A 16905-nucleotide genomic window follows, 5' to 3' on the forward strand; every position below is an offset into this window, starting at 1 on the left:
GCCGAGAGTGGAATCCAAATGAGGACTTCCTGGTAGAGGTGGGGAAAGAAGGGGGACCCTTCTGCCCCATTCAGTACCGGGGTGTCTCTCTGCCCTGGAGAGACGCTCTCCAAACACACGCACCCCCCTGGGCTGTGAGGTGGTGATTTCCTCAGGCAGAGAAGGGACAACTTAACACCATGTGTCAAAGGCCAGGCAGGACAAACTGCTTTTTTGTGGATGAAAAGCTGGACATTGTGTCACTTTCCAGTCTTGTCTGGACTTCAGCAGAAAAGAGAGCAGTGGCCTCAGGCCCAGCACCTGAGGTCCTCTAACCTTCTCCAGAACACGCCCCCTCCTGTGGAACCTGCCACAGAGGGAGTTACATCAGGGGGTAGGGAACGGTGGAGGGGCAAGCAGGTTCCTGCCCACTTGTCTGAAGGTATCTCTTCTAATGCATGCATGTGTGTGTGTGTGTGTGTGTGTGTGTGTGTGTGTGTGTGTGTTTACCTCCTATTTCCCCTCACCTCCCGTCCTGACCAAAAGGTCTAGCTTCATCTCTTGGCCTGTCCAAGGAAAGGGAGATAAGTTGGGAGTTGAGAGACTCTTTCCTGGGTGGGGGTGGAGAGACTTCTGGGTCTAAACCTCCTTCCTCCTCATCTGCTGTGGGTGATAAGATGGGGAGGGGGGACCTCAAGGAGGTCCTGCCTTTATGCCAGCCCTGCAGGAGGGGCTGAACCCTGCGTCTGCCCATGCACATAGCCATCCATGCGATCTCCCTCCTCCCAAGGATGAGCTCACCATTGGAGGACCGCTCAGGTTACTGTGTCCAAGAATAGAGATTCACTTGCCAGTGACAGAAGTAGGACAAGGGCAGACGTGAGGGTTCGTGATTGTGGGGGCTTAGTACCCTCCCCTCCAGATCCACCCACTGCAGCCATAGACGCTGAGAGCTAGCTTTCCTAAAAGGAGCTTCACTAGAACCTGGCCCCAGTCCTTAAACCAGTCTTCCCAAAGACCCACTCATGACCAGCCTTCTCCCAATCTCCTCAGAGGGCTGCCCTCCTCCCTCTTGCCCAGCTGAGGGCACCCCAAAATCCCCTCCCTGGCCAACTGAGATGTAGAAATGCTTGGAGCACCCTGATATAGAGTTGTCAGCCCTCTCCCCCCATCTATCCTGGACTAGAGCAAACAAGGCCTTCCGCATTTAGAGACCTCCTGGGGGAGGTACCCCTGTTTCTCCCACATAGCAGAAACTCGGGGTTCCTTAGAATCCAGTGCCTGTATAGTCACTAATTAACTGTGACCTTGGGTGAGTAACTAAACCCTTTAGAGTCTTGATTTCTTCATCAACAAAATGGACATAGTGCAGTGTTGGGAGAATGAATGAATGAGTTTGCCCAGGGAAGACAAGCAGGGAAAATTAATTTTCTTCTTTGCCTCCTTTCTTTTGGGATATTTGTTCCTTCCCAGTGCTTTTCCCGAGGCAGAGAGAAGAAACAGCTTCGTTCCCTCGCTTTCCTGAGTCATTTGGAGCCTGTTATTTCATGGGGGAGTCAACCCAGGAAAGGATTCTGATGAGACAAGAGGAAGGATTCCCGGGGGAATCGGTGGCACCAGTGACCAAGGCAAGCCAGGAAAGTTGGTGGGTCCTGGGCCCATCTGGCCTCGGCGCCAGAAGCCTGCGGTGGGGCAAATATGGAGGAGGCCAGGGGGCTGGATGCCATGACCTCTGGATGTCCTTTCTGGATGTGTTTCAGAGAAGTCCTTCATCCACTAAGTCTGAGTCATTGTCTCAGCGCCAACAACTCCTACTGCAGTGGCTCAGGGACAGGGCGGGAACCGCCGGACCAGCTTCTCCTGGAAGAGGGACATTGTCCCATCTCAGATGCAGAGGCTGAAATAACAAGGATCAAGGTGCCACGCGAGGATAAATGGCAGTCACACTCTCAAAAGAACCCCCTAGTTGACCGGAAGTCAAAATACAACTACTGGAGTGCCTCTCGGTAGGGGAGCCGCCTGAATGAGGGTGGGCACTGGGCTCTCAGGAGCCCGGGGACTGAGGCATGGCCCGATGACTTAAACCTGCCCGGGGCACAGTGTCCAGCACGCTGAGAGAGTCTGGTCCTCTTCCCAGACTGCCCTATTTTTTCTGTTCTTCGATTTTGGGCAGAGAGCTGTTCTCTGGAGGGACTTTCATTTCCTTCTTTTTAGATGGACAGAATTGGACTAGAATAGGTTGAAATGGGGAGTTGCATTAAAATGGGGCAATAATCCTTGTTGTTATTAAGAATTCTTAACCTTGGGCTTGCAGGTAGGCTTTAGGAAGCTCATGAACCCCTTGAAACTATGTAAAATTTGGAGGAGAAGCACTTTCTGGGAAGAGTCAGAGCTTTCATCTGCTCCTCAGAGAATCTAAGATTCCCCAAAGGATTAAGAATCTTTGACTTGAATGACCCCCCAGGATTCCTCATGTAAGAGTTTGAGATTCGCTGATGTGAGGGATTGCTACTCCTTCCACAGGACAGACTTATTTTCCCCTTAATCACCTTCAGCTCAAGCCCTTCCCGCTGTGGCCTCTGCCCCCAGGGGTTGCCCAGAACAACCCAAGCTGAACACCTGAGAGCCTGGCCTTTCCCTCTAGCTTTAGAATCAGCACACCTGGGGTGGGGCAGTCTGTGCCGCGCCAACACGGCCAAGGGTGACCCTGAGAGGGGACGGTGAAGGATTAGAAAAGACAGACAAGAGAATAAAGCTGGGTCTGGGTGGGACGCTGTCCTCTCTGATGGAGAGACAGCGCCACGGACTACAAGCCGTGTCTTTGTTTTATAGCCAGATGCCACGAGGAAAGTAAGGGCGTGGTCAAGATGTTTACAACATTATCGTGGGTTTCGAGCCTACTCAACTACACGCACCTGAACTCTATCAAGCCCACATGACTCAGACACGTGGGGCCACGTGTTCGGACCACAGGTTCAAGCTCACAACCATAGCTGTTGGCTACAATTGTGCTGGGAGGGCTCTGCCCTCCAAGCTGGGACTTGCACAGTGGTTCTCAACCTTGGCTGCACATGAGAATCACCTAGGAATCTTTTTAAAATCCTGATTTGTGGGCCTCATCATTAGTAACAAAGAAATAGAATTTCCGGAGGATGAGGCCCAGAAATCAGGATTTTAAAAAAAGATTCCCAGGTGATTCTCATGTGCAGCCAAGGTTGAGAACCACTGGACTTGCACGTGGCCATGAGGACTGTGCCCTCTCATTAGTCCGAGGCTTGACCCTGCCCAAACACTGTAGCCGCTCTCCACAGTAGTCCATCATGGTTGAGGTCAAGTCTGGGTTCTCATCTCCTAGCTGGGGAGAGGAAGAGGGACCCGTGGGGCTGGGGGTGCAGAGAACACCATGAGTGGCCTGGCCTTGTCCAGTCTCCCGCACCTCCCCCTGCCGGCCAGCCCACCCTGGGGCCCAGAGGCAGATACCACTCTAATGAGCTAAGGCCCATGGCAGGCCTCAGCAATTACGACTTTATGGAAATATAGAAGGCTCTTACGCAAGTGCCTGACACACTTCCCGTCTGTGGCATCTGGGACAGCCAGGTCCCCAGGGGCTGGAGGAGGGCCCCTCCACCCCCTGCTGCCACCAACCCCAGGAGCTCAGGACACTGGCATAGAGCCACCCTCCCGCTGCTGGTGGCATTGTCCCTAATACGCCCTGGGTGAGCTGTTCCCGCTGTCTGTGCCCCAGGCTCCCTGGAGGGGAACAAATTGGGCTCCAGTATATGCAATCTCTTCCCTCGCCCCTGCCAAGCCCAGGAGACCTGCTCCTGTGGGAGGGGGACGGTGGGGTTGGGGTATTTCCCTTTCCTCCATGAAGAAAATCTCTCTTTCCAGGAAGATGTCCCCTTCTATTCTGTTCTTTTTTCCCTTGAGGCTGGGGACATAGGGCTGACCGCAGCCATGGTGGGGCGGGTCAGCGCCCCTGGCAGCCCCTCCCAGGCCCCGTGTCAGTTTGCCCCCTACCCACCTCCCATGGCTCTGACAGTGTCCCGAAGCCACTGCTTTCTTTCTCTAGTCCATTCCCCCACCCACCCACAAGGCATCTGTTACCAAGGTAACAGCAGTGTCATCACTTTGGGGTGAGTGAGGGGGTGGAGCCCAGTGGACTGAGGGTGCTGTTAGGGGTTAGAATTTTGGAGAGATGAGCGCTGAGGGGGCCCAAACTATTCAAGGAGGAGCCTTTTGCTGGAAAGGGGCTTTGGGCACAGACTGGGATGGAGGCTGTTGCTGAAAGCTTGTGGGAAAGAGGGAGGATGATGTTTGGAAGCAACTGGATGCAGGGTTAGAGGTGAGGGTGGCTCTGGTGAGAAGCGTGAGGGTGGTGATGACAAAGAGACGTTGAGGCAGGGAGGGTGGACCCTGCCTGTAACTCCTCACTGGGGTCCATGGGGAGGTGTTTTCTGGCTGGGAAAGTCTAGAGCCCGCTGGAAGCTGCAGGGGAGAGCCTGGGGCAGGGCTGAGCCCACACCGCCCCCTGCAGGCCGCACAGAAAGCAGCATTGGATGCGCGGCAAGAAAGCTGTGCTTAGCGGGGCCTTTGAGGGTCTGTCTACATTTGAGACTCCTAAGCCTTCTGATTGCCTGGAGTAATAATGGACATTGGGGCGCCTGATCCCCGCATTAGAGGTCTTACTGTAAATCCTGACCCAAGGGCGCAATAATTCAGGGGGCCCCTCTGGCCGACTTGGGGGTGGCCAGCAGTTCTAGGCAGAGGGAACAGCCTGGGAAAACACGCAGAGGTGTGAAAAAGAACAGCCCGTTCTGGAAGCTGCAGGCAAACAAGAGGGAGGGGGAGTGGTGAGAAGGGAAGGCAGAGAAAAGTGGACAAATGGCTTTGAATGTTGGTCAGGAAGCTGACTTTTCCTGTGCAAAGTGGCTTCTCAAACTCACACCCTGGCGCCCCACTGAGCAATTCATCAGGGCCATGGAGGAAGGGGTGGGGGCGGGCGGAGAGCAGGCAAAGTGGTTCACTCAGAACTTGAGAGAATTTTTAAAAAATATTTTTTATTTTATTATTATTTTTTAATATGTTTTATTACAGAGAGGAAGGGAGAGGGATACAGAACTAGAAACATTGATCAGCTGCCTCTTGCACACCCCCTACTGGGGATCTGCCTAAGCTTTATCCACTGAGCCAAACCGGTTAGGGTAGAACTTAGAGCGTAGGCCTGTGGACTGAAGGGTCCCTGGGTTCTGGCCAGGGGCACATATGCGGGTTGCGGGCTTGACCCCCAGGAGGGGGCGGGCAGGAGGCAGCTGATCAATGATTCTCTCTCATCATTGATGTTTCTATCTCTCCCTCTCCCTTCCTCTCTGAAATCAATAAAAATATATTTAAAAAAAGAAGATTGGGGCTTCGAGCCAGGCCTGTGTGTTGTCCAACCCCAGGGGGAACTGTTCAGTGGGGTGCCCTTTGGAACTGTGCACCCAAAATCCTCAGAGGCATTTTGCTGGAGGAGGGACTGCCTCTTGGGGGAGGGGCATTTGTGTGCAGACACACTGACCACACAGGGGTTGCCATATGGGACTGTCAGCTTCCTCTGTGTGTGCACGCTCCTGTGTGCCTGTGCCTGAGGTGTCTAAAAAATCATGCTCTCATCCCTTCCTTTGTAAAATAATTTTGCCTGGAACTCAGGGCCCAGCCTTTTGCCCTTGATGGACAAGATGCCACTGAGAGAGAGAGAGAGAGAGAGAGAGAGCGAGCCTGGTACATAGTAGGCACTTCATAGCATTTTGTTGAATGCATGAATGAATGAATGAATGAATGAGTGATCCTTCTCCTCTCAGCCCCTCTTTCTTTGAGGGAGGAGTAGACCTCCCCCTTCAACTCTCCCACTCTCCAGGCTCGAATGCTGCCTCGGGATAGAAAGCAGAACCAAACAAGACATTTTGGTTAGAGGAGAAAAAGGACATAGAATTGTTATTTCTCAGCATTTTTTTTTTTTTTTTTTTTTTTTTTTACAGATAAAAAGTTACTTCCTTGGCTTACGAAGCCCAAAAGGGTATTATTAGGATTGGTTTATGCCATGGCCTAGAAAATGATAGAACATTTGGGTGGGGAAAAATCCATTTTAAAAAATTGCACCCAAAAAGTTGTCCCTGAAATTATCTGTGTGTGGGGAAGTTTCTGAGACAGTCACGTCTGTACCCCCCAGGACTGTGACACTGGGGACCTTGCTGGTGCCCCCCGATACCCCAGGGGGAGCTCTTGGGAATTCAACCCTGGACAAAGATGCAGCACCACAGAAGGACCGTTAATCCTCACTGCCACACCGGGTGGGAGGGAGGCCTTGCTCCCATTTAGAAGGTAAAGAGGGGAGTCTGCGCCATGCCCCTGCCTTGTGGGGGCCTCCCCCCACCCCCCAGGGCCTGAGAATCCCCTGAGAGTGCAGGGTCCGCACCAGAAGTGTCCCAAGGCCTCTCTGGGCTTGAGGATGAGCTGTTCAAACTCTGTTCTGTGCTGGCCCAGGGGCCCAGCGAAAGAGTAGGGTGGGGTTGGGGGGCTGCAAGTAGCTAGGTTCCAGCCACTGCCTCAAGCCCAGCTGAGGGGAGAGAGAGAGAGAGAGAGAGAGAGAGAGAGAGAGAGAGAAGGAAAGAGGAGGAGGGAGAGAGGAGAGAGAGAGCCATGGGAAACCAGGAACAGGCCCAGCAACATCTGAGTGGGACAGAGTGCAGAGAGGTGGGAGGAAGGACTAGCAGCCAGTATGGGAGAGATGAACTCAGGGGCGAAGGGGGAGGGTGCAAGCAGGTGGAGGGTGGTGAGAGGGCAGGGAATTGGGTGCTGGAGTTGGAGTCCCACTCCCAGGACCTGCTCTGGGGATTGTCCTCAAAGGGGGCCCACACCAGCCTCCACCTTTTCTACCTCCATCTGCCTGCTTGCCTCCTCTGCCCCATACCCTGCTCCCACCAGGCCAGGACCAAGGTGGCCAGGACCCCTCCACTCCCCTCCCTTCCTGGGATCCTGCTCTGTCCAACCTTGGAGAGCTCCATGGGGGCCTTCTTGCCTGGACTCCACCTTTGGGCAATGGGTGGGCTCTCCAAGTCTTGGGGTTCTTAACAGGGGATCTTGGGTACTTGGGCTCCTTTGGCCTCCCTGGCAGGCATGTTCCCAACCCTTTCTTCTCCCTTCTTCCATTTTGTCTGGGTTTATGGAAAAGAAAGCAGGTACAGGACCAAGGGCCAGGCACCTGGAGATGGAGGTGCCCTGAGTGGGGACCCTTTGGCTTTCCCTGTCCCCAGGCAGGCTCTGCAGAGTCACCAAGCCTGGATAGCTAAGGTCACATGAGCTCAGGCGATGTGTTGAGAGGCCTGTCTCTCTGCTCTCCGCACGGCCCTTGTCTGTTTATACCAAACAGTAGTTGGGGGTTGGGCACAGGGGCCTGGGGCTGTCTGTGTACAGTGACAACAGGGGCTGAGCATGGGGAAGGAGGCCCTCCCCAAGGCAGACTGTATTTGTCCATAAACACAGTCCACCCCGTACCCCAGGGCAGAGGAGGGGCAAAGAAACCAACCCCGCTGGGAGTCCTCTCCTTCCACTGCCCTGGGAGGGGTCACCCCCAGACACACCGCTCCTCCCCACAGGCAGGCTCTCCCTGCCAGCACCACCCCCCGAGTTGTTTCCACAGCAAGCTGGACTATGTTCTGTAAACTCCAGTCCCCTAGCCAGGCAGCCCAGCAAAAGCACAGGTGTCCTGCCATCACCGCACCTGTGTGTTGGGGTCGGGAAGAGGAGGGTGGGAGGCCAGCAGGGAGCAAAGACCCTTTGTAGGTGCGTGTGATGCAGCATGCCTGCTTGTCCTGTCCCCTGGGAGGGGTCAGGTTCTTCCCATGGGGTCATGTGAGGGGTCCTAGCCTATGAGTCTCTGGGATTCTACGCGGCTCATGAATCTGGGGCCAATCTTGAAGCCTAAGGGTGTCCCCTCCTTGTCCCTGGGCCTCTTGGGGAATGGTGGGGGAGTGGATGTGCATCCCTGTGACTTTGTTTTGCTGTACCACCATCTCCCCTTCAAGTTAATGATTGGTAGGGAGCCCTGGGGACACCATTCCCCCACCCCCTCCTCCCAGCTTAAGCTGCCTAATAGGTCCAGAGTTTCCTAGAGCCCTGGGAGCTCAGCCAATCAGAGGCCCCAGGCTGACCCCACCCTTTAGTGGGTTTGCTTCTATAAAGAGAGGCTGAGGTCCCCGGTGGAGGCCCAGTGGGTCCAGCCCCACCCAGCACTGACCTCTCTGTCACACACCTGGCCCGCTCCCTTTCCAAGATGCTGTTTTGGCACAACCAGCTGGAGCACCTGTGGCCCAGTCCCGGGGAATTGTACCCGGGGCCGCCAAGCAGCTTGCTCAGGTAAGGGCCAGAGCCCCTTCCCTCGGCCCCTAAGGAAGGCCCTGGTGCGAGCTGTGGTAGACACATGGGGCCTCTGTTTCAAGTAGAGGGGGATGGGCTTCCTGCTCTTGGGCCCCTTTGGGGGTGGGGATGTGGTCAAATGCACCTGGGTTTAGTGGGTCCTGGGACATCTCACAACACCCTGAGCACCACCTACACAGGACACTTTGGTGGGGCATTGACTTGGTATCAGGCAAGCCCTGAGGTTGCGCACAAGCAATTGATGCCAGATGTTTGTCGATGCTTGGTAGTATCTGGGATTTGCATCTTAACGGAGGTCTCCCAGAGGCCAAAGGAGTTGAATGGCGGCCCTTTTGGCCCTGGCTGCTGCTGGGGTGCCTGCTACAGGAAACTGGAGGCTCCCAGGAGATAGAACCTGGCAGAGAGAGTCAACGCCCCATAGGGAGTGGGGTGGACAGGGCAGAAAGCTGGCAGGGCCTCCTCTCCCTGCAGGGAGTCCCTGCCCTTGCCCTACCTGAAGCAGGAGGAGCTGCCCAACATCCCCAGCATGGAGCCTCCCTGCCCCTCATTCCAGTACGTGCTCTGTGCGGCCACCTCACCAGCCGTGAAGCAGCAGGAGGAGGCCCTGACCTACCTGAACCAGGGTACGCTGGGCCAGGGAAGGAAAGGGGTGAGTGGGGGCAGCAAGCTCTGGAGGTTGTGCCAGGGTGGGCTGGGGAGGCAGGCACCATTTCTGCCCCTCGGAGTGGGGCTCACACGTCCCCCAATCTCTCCCAGGCCAGTCCTATGAGGTGCAGATGCTCTGCAACTCCAAGCTGGGTGACGCCACCCAGTGGCCGCGGCTGCTGAAGGTAGGTGCATCCCCTCCCAGATCCGGCAAAGGCCGAGTCTGCCTGTCCCAGGGGCAGGAAGCCAGTGCCATCCCTGTGATGTCATTGTCAGGTAGAACCCTCTCAGGTCCACCTTTTAAGTTGACCTTCACAGTGGTGGGCAGGAATTGTGCAGGCAAGAGGCACAGAGAGGTTAAGTATTTTTCCATGAAACAGCCAGTAAGTAGCAGAACCGGGATATAGAAATATTAGCATATTACAGCCCTAGCCGGTTTGGCTCAGTGGATAGAGCGTCAGCCTGCAGACCAAAGGGTTCCGGGTTTGATTCCAGTCCAGAGCACGTACCTTGGTTGCAGGCTTCTCCCTGGCCCGGGCCTTGGTTGGGGCTCATGCAGGAGGCAACCAAGCGATGGGTTTCTCTCACATTGATATTTCTCTCTGTCTTTCCTTCTCTCTAAAATCAATGGAAAAATATCCTCAGGTGGGAATTAAAAAAGGAAAGAAAAAGGGGGGGGGGGATATGTGTTATTCACACACATAATTACTTCTCTCAAAAAATTATTCATTTAGCCCTGGCCGGGTGGCTCATTTAATTGGATCATTGTCCCATGCACCAAAAGGTTGCAGGTTCAACTCTGGTCAGGGCACATGCCTAGGTTTCGGGTTCCATCCCCATTCTGGGCATATACCAGAGGTAATGGATCGATGTTTCTCTCTCCTCTCCTCTCTCTCCTCTCTCTCTCTCTCTCAAATAAAAAAAAAGAAGGGAACATGTCCTTAGGTGAGGATTTAAAAAAATTATTCATCAAGCTCCCATTTATTTCCAGAAACTATTCTCTGAGCTAGAGATTCAGCCGTAAAGAGACAGATGCAATTCCTTTCCTCAGGGGGCTTGCATTCTACTGAGTGAGACAAACTTGTAATTACACAAATTGTATGCAATTACAAGTTAATTTACAAATTGCAAAATGATAAGTGCTGCAAAGAAAAGCCTGCTAGCACTCCCCTTTCTAGAGCGCGCCTGCCTTTCTCCTCCCCTCTTCTTCCCGCACAGGCCAGCTACCGTTGCCTTTCTCTCCTAAGCTCCAAGGGCCCCTCTTTTGCCTCCATAACTTGATTCCTGAGCCGACACAGCCCAGCTGGTTTGCTTCTTTCTACCTCTGTGATCTTCTTTTTTTTTTTTTTTAATATTTTTTATTGATTTTTTACAGAGAGGAAGGGAGAGGGATAGAGCGTTAGAAACATTGATGAGAGAGAAACATCGATCAGCTGCCTCCTGCACACTCCCCGCTGGGGATGTGCCCGCCACCAAGGCACATGCCCTTCACCGGAATCGAACCTGGGACCCCTGAGTCTGCAGGCCGATGCTCTATCCACTGAGCCAAACCGGCTTGGGTCTCTGTGATCTTCTAAGTAAACTTTTGCTTATCGTTAAAAAATATGTAGAAAAGAGCCCGGTAGAGTGATTAAGAGTGGGAAGGGATTAACCTCCTTATTTTACAGACGAGGAAACTGAGGCTCAGGGTCCCTAAGTCACCTCCCCAGTTTCACAGAATGGCAGGTGGGCATCTGCACTCAGATCTAGTGATTCTAAGTCCCATGTTTCCTGGGAGTGGGAAGCAAGGTGGGGAGAGGGTGGGAGGGTTGGCCTACCCCAGGTATGGGAACTGTCCCCAAATGCCTACGAGCGCCACCTTCCTGTGCCCACAGAGTGTGGTGCGTGTGGTGTTCCATGACCGGCGCCTGCAGTACACGGAGCAGCAGCAGCTGGATGGGTGGAGATGGAGCCGGCCTGGGGACCGCATCCTGGACATCGGTGAATGGGGAGGGACCCTTTAGGGCCACCATCTGTCTTGAAAGCCCTTAGAGGTGGGGAGGGCTGAGCCTTGCTTCCTGCTTGCTACTCTGTGTCTGCAGATGTGCCATTGTCCGTGGGGGTGATAGAACCCCAGGTGCTGCCCTCACAGCTCAACACAGTGGAGTTTCACTGGGACCCGACCAAGAGGACCTCTCTCTTCCTGCAGGTGAGCCTGAAGCTGGGAAAGGAAGGTGAGGTTAGGTAGGGGTAAGGGGACAGTAAAAATAATTCATTTCCAGAAAACACCTTGGGGGGAAAAATATGGATAGAGGTTTACGGACTCTCACCATAGGGAAGGACTAGTTAAACATTAAAGCAATGGAAGAAACTACAAAACACAGGACTTAGCTTCTAAGAAAGTCATGGTCTGCAATACCTAGGCAAAATTAAAAGGAGACCCCAAATGGGAAAAATAGTTGTTAGTGTTATAGCCTTAATAATAAAAAGTTATCATCCTATGTAATAAAAGGGTAATATGCAAATTGACCAAATGGCAGAATGACCGATTGCTATGATGCACATTGACCACCAGGGGGAGTGCCGCTCAGCCACAAGCCAGGCTGATGGCTGGTGAGTGCAGAGGTCGTGGTGGGAGGCCAAGCTGAGGAGTCCCCCCCCCCACCCCCCCCCCAATGCACGAATGTTGTGCACTGGGCTTCTAGTATATCAATAAGAAAAAATAGGAGACCAACAGAAAACAGGCAAAGGATATAAGTAGACAATTTATAAGGATACTAAATGTACACAGGTCAACCTCATAAAATGCTAATTAAAATGTCCTATATAACATGGGGAAGTAAAGTACAACATAGGGAGAGAACCTAATAAAGTTACACTTGAAGAATAGACGCTGCTGACAGGTGACAGGCAGGCCACAGGTTTTAGGTGCAATCCCCCTGGAAGGGTGGTGGGGCCGGGAGTCACACTGCTTCCTCTTTGCTTCTCCTCCGCCTCAGGTTCACTGCATCAGCACTGAGTTCACTCCTCGGAAAAAGGGTGGAGAGAAAGGCGTCCCCTTCCGCCTCCAGATCGACACTTTCAAGCCCAGTGACAAGGGGCTTCCACCTGAACACCTACATTCAGCCGGCTGCCTCATCAAGGTGTTCAAGGTGCAGGCAGCACCGGGCCCCTTCCCCTCCCTCTCAGGGCTTGTCACCCTGCCTCGCTGGCTGTGTGGATCCTGGCCCTGCTTTGCTGTGGATCCTCCGCCTGCGGTCCAAGCTCTGGGTCTCTTTCCCTCTCTGTGCACAGAGGGATGGGGCTGGATGTCTTTCTTAGAGCCCCTTCTGTGACGAGAAGTGTGCAGGCGAGGAGGGGGCCTCTGAGATTCTCATGTCTCCCTCTGGTAGCCCAAAGGAGCTGACCGGAAACTGAAAACCGACCGGGAGAAGGTTGAGAAACAGCCCCTGCACGAGAGAGACAAGTATCAGGCTGCCTGTGAGAGCACGGTCTTTGTGGAGGTGCGTGTTTTGGGGGGGCAGGGTTGGAGAAAAGGTCCTCACTTACACCTGGGAAACTGAGGACTCGAGGGCTGTGCCTGCTTCAGGATGATCACAGCCCCCCGGGATTCCACCCGTTTCCTGCAAAGACAAACTTCAAGACCCCCTGGAGGGCCACCTTCCAGGCCGCCTCTCCTGTGCCTGCCACCGCTGCCACCCCACTGCTGCTGCCTCTGCCCAGAGCAGCTGCGTTCCTGCTGCTGCTTCTGCCAGCTCCGCGGGAGCCTGCCCAACTCCCCCAGGCAGCCCTGCAGGCTAGTTTGCTCTCTTGCTTAGTCTGGAAACTAGATCTGCTTGTCAGCTACTTTTGTAGATGCTAACATTTAAAAAAAAGTGTTTTTATTGATATTAGAGAGAGAGAGGAAGGAGCGGGAGAGATGTTTCCTGCACAGCCCTCCCAGGCATGTGCCCTGATCCCTGACCAGAATGACCGAACTGGCGACCTCCTGGTGCATGGGTCCACACTCAACCACTGAACCACACTGGCCGGGCCCTTGTCAGCTCTTAACAGGCAGTTGGAGGGAGGTGAGGGACGGCTGCCACTGCTCCCCAACTGTCCATGCCGACCTTACTGTTTGCCCACAGTGTTCACCATGGCCGGAGCCCAGTGCAGAGCCCCACCTGCCTCTCAGCCCTCAGGCTCTGACCTCCCCCCACTCCTGCAAACTCCTGTCCCCGGAGCGGTGAGTGGGGATGCGCGCCTCCCATCAGCCCTTTGGGGCGCCAGTGAAGAGCTCCTCAGCCAAGGCCTGGGGGAGGGGCAGGGTTGAGGGGTGTGCTGAGGCTGGGAAGAGGCTCAGCCCGGCTTCTGGGGAACATCTGGGATGACCCCTGGCAAGCTCTGCCTCCCAGGGTGGGAGACTGGCTGCACTGCATCCAAGAGGCCCTGACCCTCTGCTCCCCCACAGGCTCTGCTGCTCACCACCATTCATCTTGGACACTTTGGGGGGCAGCCCAGCTGAGGTGAGTCTTCCCTTTCCACCCCCCATCCCCGTCCACTCTCCCAAAGCCTCAGCAACCTCATCTCTCGCTCCAGAATAGGGCGGCCCTGCCCCCTGGTGGACAGATGTGCTATGGCCCTACATCACAAAACTTCCCTGCAAGGACCGGCACTTCCCACCAGCAGAATGAGCCTCCCCCTCAGACTCGGGCCCCCCAGGGGCAGAGGTTGTTTCTCCTCCCCTCTGTTCTCAGTCCGTGGGCTCATGGGGTTCCCTGGACTGCCCTCTCCATGCCTCAGGATCTGAACCCTGGAGCCTCCATTCTGGAGACGCAGCAGTGGTTACATCGCCACCGGTTCTCCAGCTACTGCCGGACACTGGCCAATTTCACAGGTGAGGCTGGGGTTGGCAGGGATCCCGCTGTAGGGAAATGGGGGTGGGGCTCTCAGCAGGAAGCCTGCCTCTGTCCTGGCTTTTGTGTTCCCTTCAACTAACTTTTATTTAGGACTAAGAGTTGCCAGGCACCATGCTTGCTACGTTTTTTTCTCTCATATTATCCTATATAATTTACACACTCGCCCTTGAGAACAGGGCTCAGAGGGGTTCAATACGTTGCGGAAGGACACACAGCTAGCAAGTGGCAGAGCCGGGGTGTGGCTCGAAGTCTACCCGGATATACTAGGGCTATCTGTAGACTCATGTTGGACTGTGTCCCTTGCCAGCCTCGATCCCAGGCCTCTTCCCCAATCTGGCTCTCTCTGCCTCTGCAGGCACCGATCTGCTGAAGCTTACCCGGCAGGACCTGATCCAGATCTGCGGGGCTGCCGACGGGATCCGCCTTTTCAATACTCTTAGAGCCAGGTGCTGGGCACTGCCAACAGGGTCCCCTGCCCTCTGTAGTGGCACCTACCAATTCAGCTAGCAGAATGTTCAAGTCAAGAGGCACCTTGAAGGCCACTTACTCCCCGCCCTCATTTTATACAAAGGAAGAAACTCTGGCCCAAAAAGGACACTGATCTTCCTGAGGTTACAGACTGGCAGGGCTGGGCTAAAAAACCAGGCTCCCGTGACCTCCCCTGTGACCATCCCACCTGCATCACGCAGTTTCTGGGGACAGTTAGATTTTCCTATCTCCTCTCCCCCAGAATCTACCGTTCATTACAAGCTTAAGAAATGCGTGGCGATTTCTCTCCCTGGAGACCTGGGAGGGGTGGGGTCTCTCCCAGGGATGGGGGCTCCAAGAGGGAGCTGATGGTCCAGATATGAAGGGCTGAGACTGTTTTCCTGGCCCAGGCCCATCCGTCACCGGCTGACTTTATATGTGGCTCAGGAGGCCTCTAGGCAAGAGAACGAGGTTCCTAAGAACCCCGAACCAGGTAAGGTGCTGGCCTCTCCAGAAGAAACGAAGGTGTGGCCGCACGAACCCTCTTCTGGCCTGGGGAAAGGGTGGTGCCCCACCATTCCTGGGACCCACATGCCCTCCTTGCATTCCCCTGCCTTCCATGACCAGACTAGTCCTCTCCTTCCAGGATGTCTCCCTGGGTTTATTCCTCCATGCTCTCTAACCCCTTCTGATTTTGTCATTCTATTAGCATGTGGGATTAGAACATTATAATCTTGCCAGCACCGGTTTGGCTCAGTGGATAGAGCGTCAGCCTGCGGACTGAAGGGTCCCGGTTCGATTCCGGTCAAGGGCATGTACCTTGGTTGCGGGCACATCCCCAGTGGGGAGTGTGCAGGAGGCAGCTGGTCGATGTTTCTCTCTTATCGATGTTTCTAACTCTCTATCCCTCTCCCTTCCTCTCTGTAAAAAATCAATAAAATATATTAAAAAAAAAAGAACATTATAATCGTATTGTTCTTGGGTTTCGGTCCTTCATATGTAGATGTCCCATCTCCTCTTTCAGCTGGGGCCTCCCCTCAGTTGAGGAATAGGAGGTGAAGACAAAGTGGGTTTATAAGCCTTTTTCTTTACTCTCTCCCCTCACACCCACCATGAGGCTGTCACCATGCCCTCTCATCCTCCTGGTATCTGGGGCTCCCTCTAGACCTCTCCCCCTACTGACCCCCTATTGCCCACATCCCAGGTTTTTATCAAGAGATTTCGCTGGATGAACTCAGCGCCATTGAACTGATGGGAAAACTGGCAGAGCTCTTGAACCTCCCAGCCAATCAGATCCACCGCCTCTTCCACCAGGGCCCTGGGGGTATCCTCATTCTCCTTAGCGACCAGGTAAGGGGCAGTGGTTCCCTATAAGGCTCCACTAAGGCCTGGTCACTCCTTTCCCTCTCCCTACCTACCCTGGCTTATTCCGTTGGGCTATAAGAACGGAATTATCTTAGTGACCCCTTCTCCCTTGCAGGTGGTTCAGAATCTTAAGGATGAATCGTACTTTGTGGCCGTGGTGAAAAAAGGTAGGAGTTTTAGAGGGAGACACTAGCTTTGTGTCAGAGACAGAGATCGTATAGCAAAAAGACAGCTATTTATTGCTCAGGAAAAACGTGACTGAATAAATGCATTCTCATAAGTGTATTACCATGGAAGGTAAGCCCCCCCTTCCCCAACCCCCACAAACTGCAACAATCAAGCGGAAGGGCAGGTGCTTGCTGACCAGTCAGCTGGTAGTCCTGGTTCTCTGGATGCCTGCCCGGCCCCTGTGATGCTCCAGTGCACAGGGAGGCTTCCTGAAAAGGTGGATTGGCGGCGAGGGGAAGAAGACCGGGGCGTGCAGGTGCGCTGCAGGCCGCTCCTCGTTGGGAGTGCATCCTCGTGTTGGTTGGGGGCCAGCCTCACCCCAGTGGTGCCCTTTTTACTGCTTTCAGTGCAGAATCCAGATGGCTACTACCTGGTGCTGACCTAAGCTCAGGGACGCCCTGCTGCAAGAGGAAACTGATGCCAGCCTGGTTCTCCAGAAAATCCTCGATGTTTCCCCAGGCTCCAGGTGAAGAGCCGGACCGTCCTGTATCCCTCCCCTGGGGAGGCAGCAAGCAGCCCCAGGCTCACATTTCTTACTGCTCGGCAGCAAGTTATTAGAACCTGGGCCGAAACCGGTTTGGCTCAGTGGATGGAGCGTCGGCCTGCGGACTGAAAGGTCCCAGGTTTGGTTCCGGTCAAGGGCATGTACCTGGGTTGCGGGCATATCCCCAGTAGATGTGCAGGAGGCAGCTGATCGATGTTTCTCTCTCTCCTTTCCTCTCTGTAAAAAATCAATAAAAATATATTTAAAAAAGAAAAAGAAAAAAAGAACCTGGGACACAGCTTCCCAAGATGAGCTAAACTGGCCAAATCTTGTGAGGCAAGAAACCTGGCAATATGGATGAGCTTTTGCCCCAAGCAGTGCTGCTGAACGAGTGAATTTGTGTTTAAAATCCTACTCACCCCTTCTTTTGCAAATTAATTT

At 54.1% G+C, this 16905-nt stretch overlaps 1 protein-coding gene across 1 annotated transcript; it reads left to right on the forward strand.

Annotated features, from left to right (window-relative positions):
* Positions 1–8287: 8287 nt before the first annotated feature.
* LOC308531721 (transcription factor CP2-like protein 1) lies at positions 8288–16365 on the forward strand (the record flags this gene model as incomplete). The annotated part of the gene is made up of 15 exons (XM_081108796.1): positions 8288–8376; positions 8869–9020; positions 9154–9227; positions 10917–11022; positions 11124–11230; positions 12021–12173; positions 12414–12524; positions 13149–13246; positions 13472–13526; positions 13804–13897; positions 14275–14365; positions 14798–14880; positions 15592–15737; positions 15868–15919; positions 16328–16365. The coding sequence occupies exons 1-15, from the start codon at positions 8294–8296 to the stop codon at positions 16363–16365; spliced, it is 1443 nt and encodes a 480-aa protein (XP_080964922.1). The 5' UTR covers positions 8288–8293.
* Positions 16366–16905: the final 540 nt, after the last annotated feature.

The sequence above is a fragment of the Myotis nattereri genome, assembly GCF_964212035.1.
Source record: "Myotis nattereri genome assembly, chromosome: 16".
NCBI lineage: Eukaryota > Metazoa > Chordata > Mammalia > Chiroptera > Vespertilionidae > Myotis > Myotis nattereri.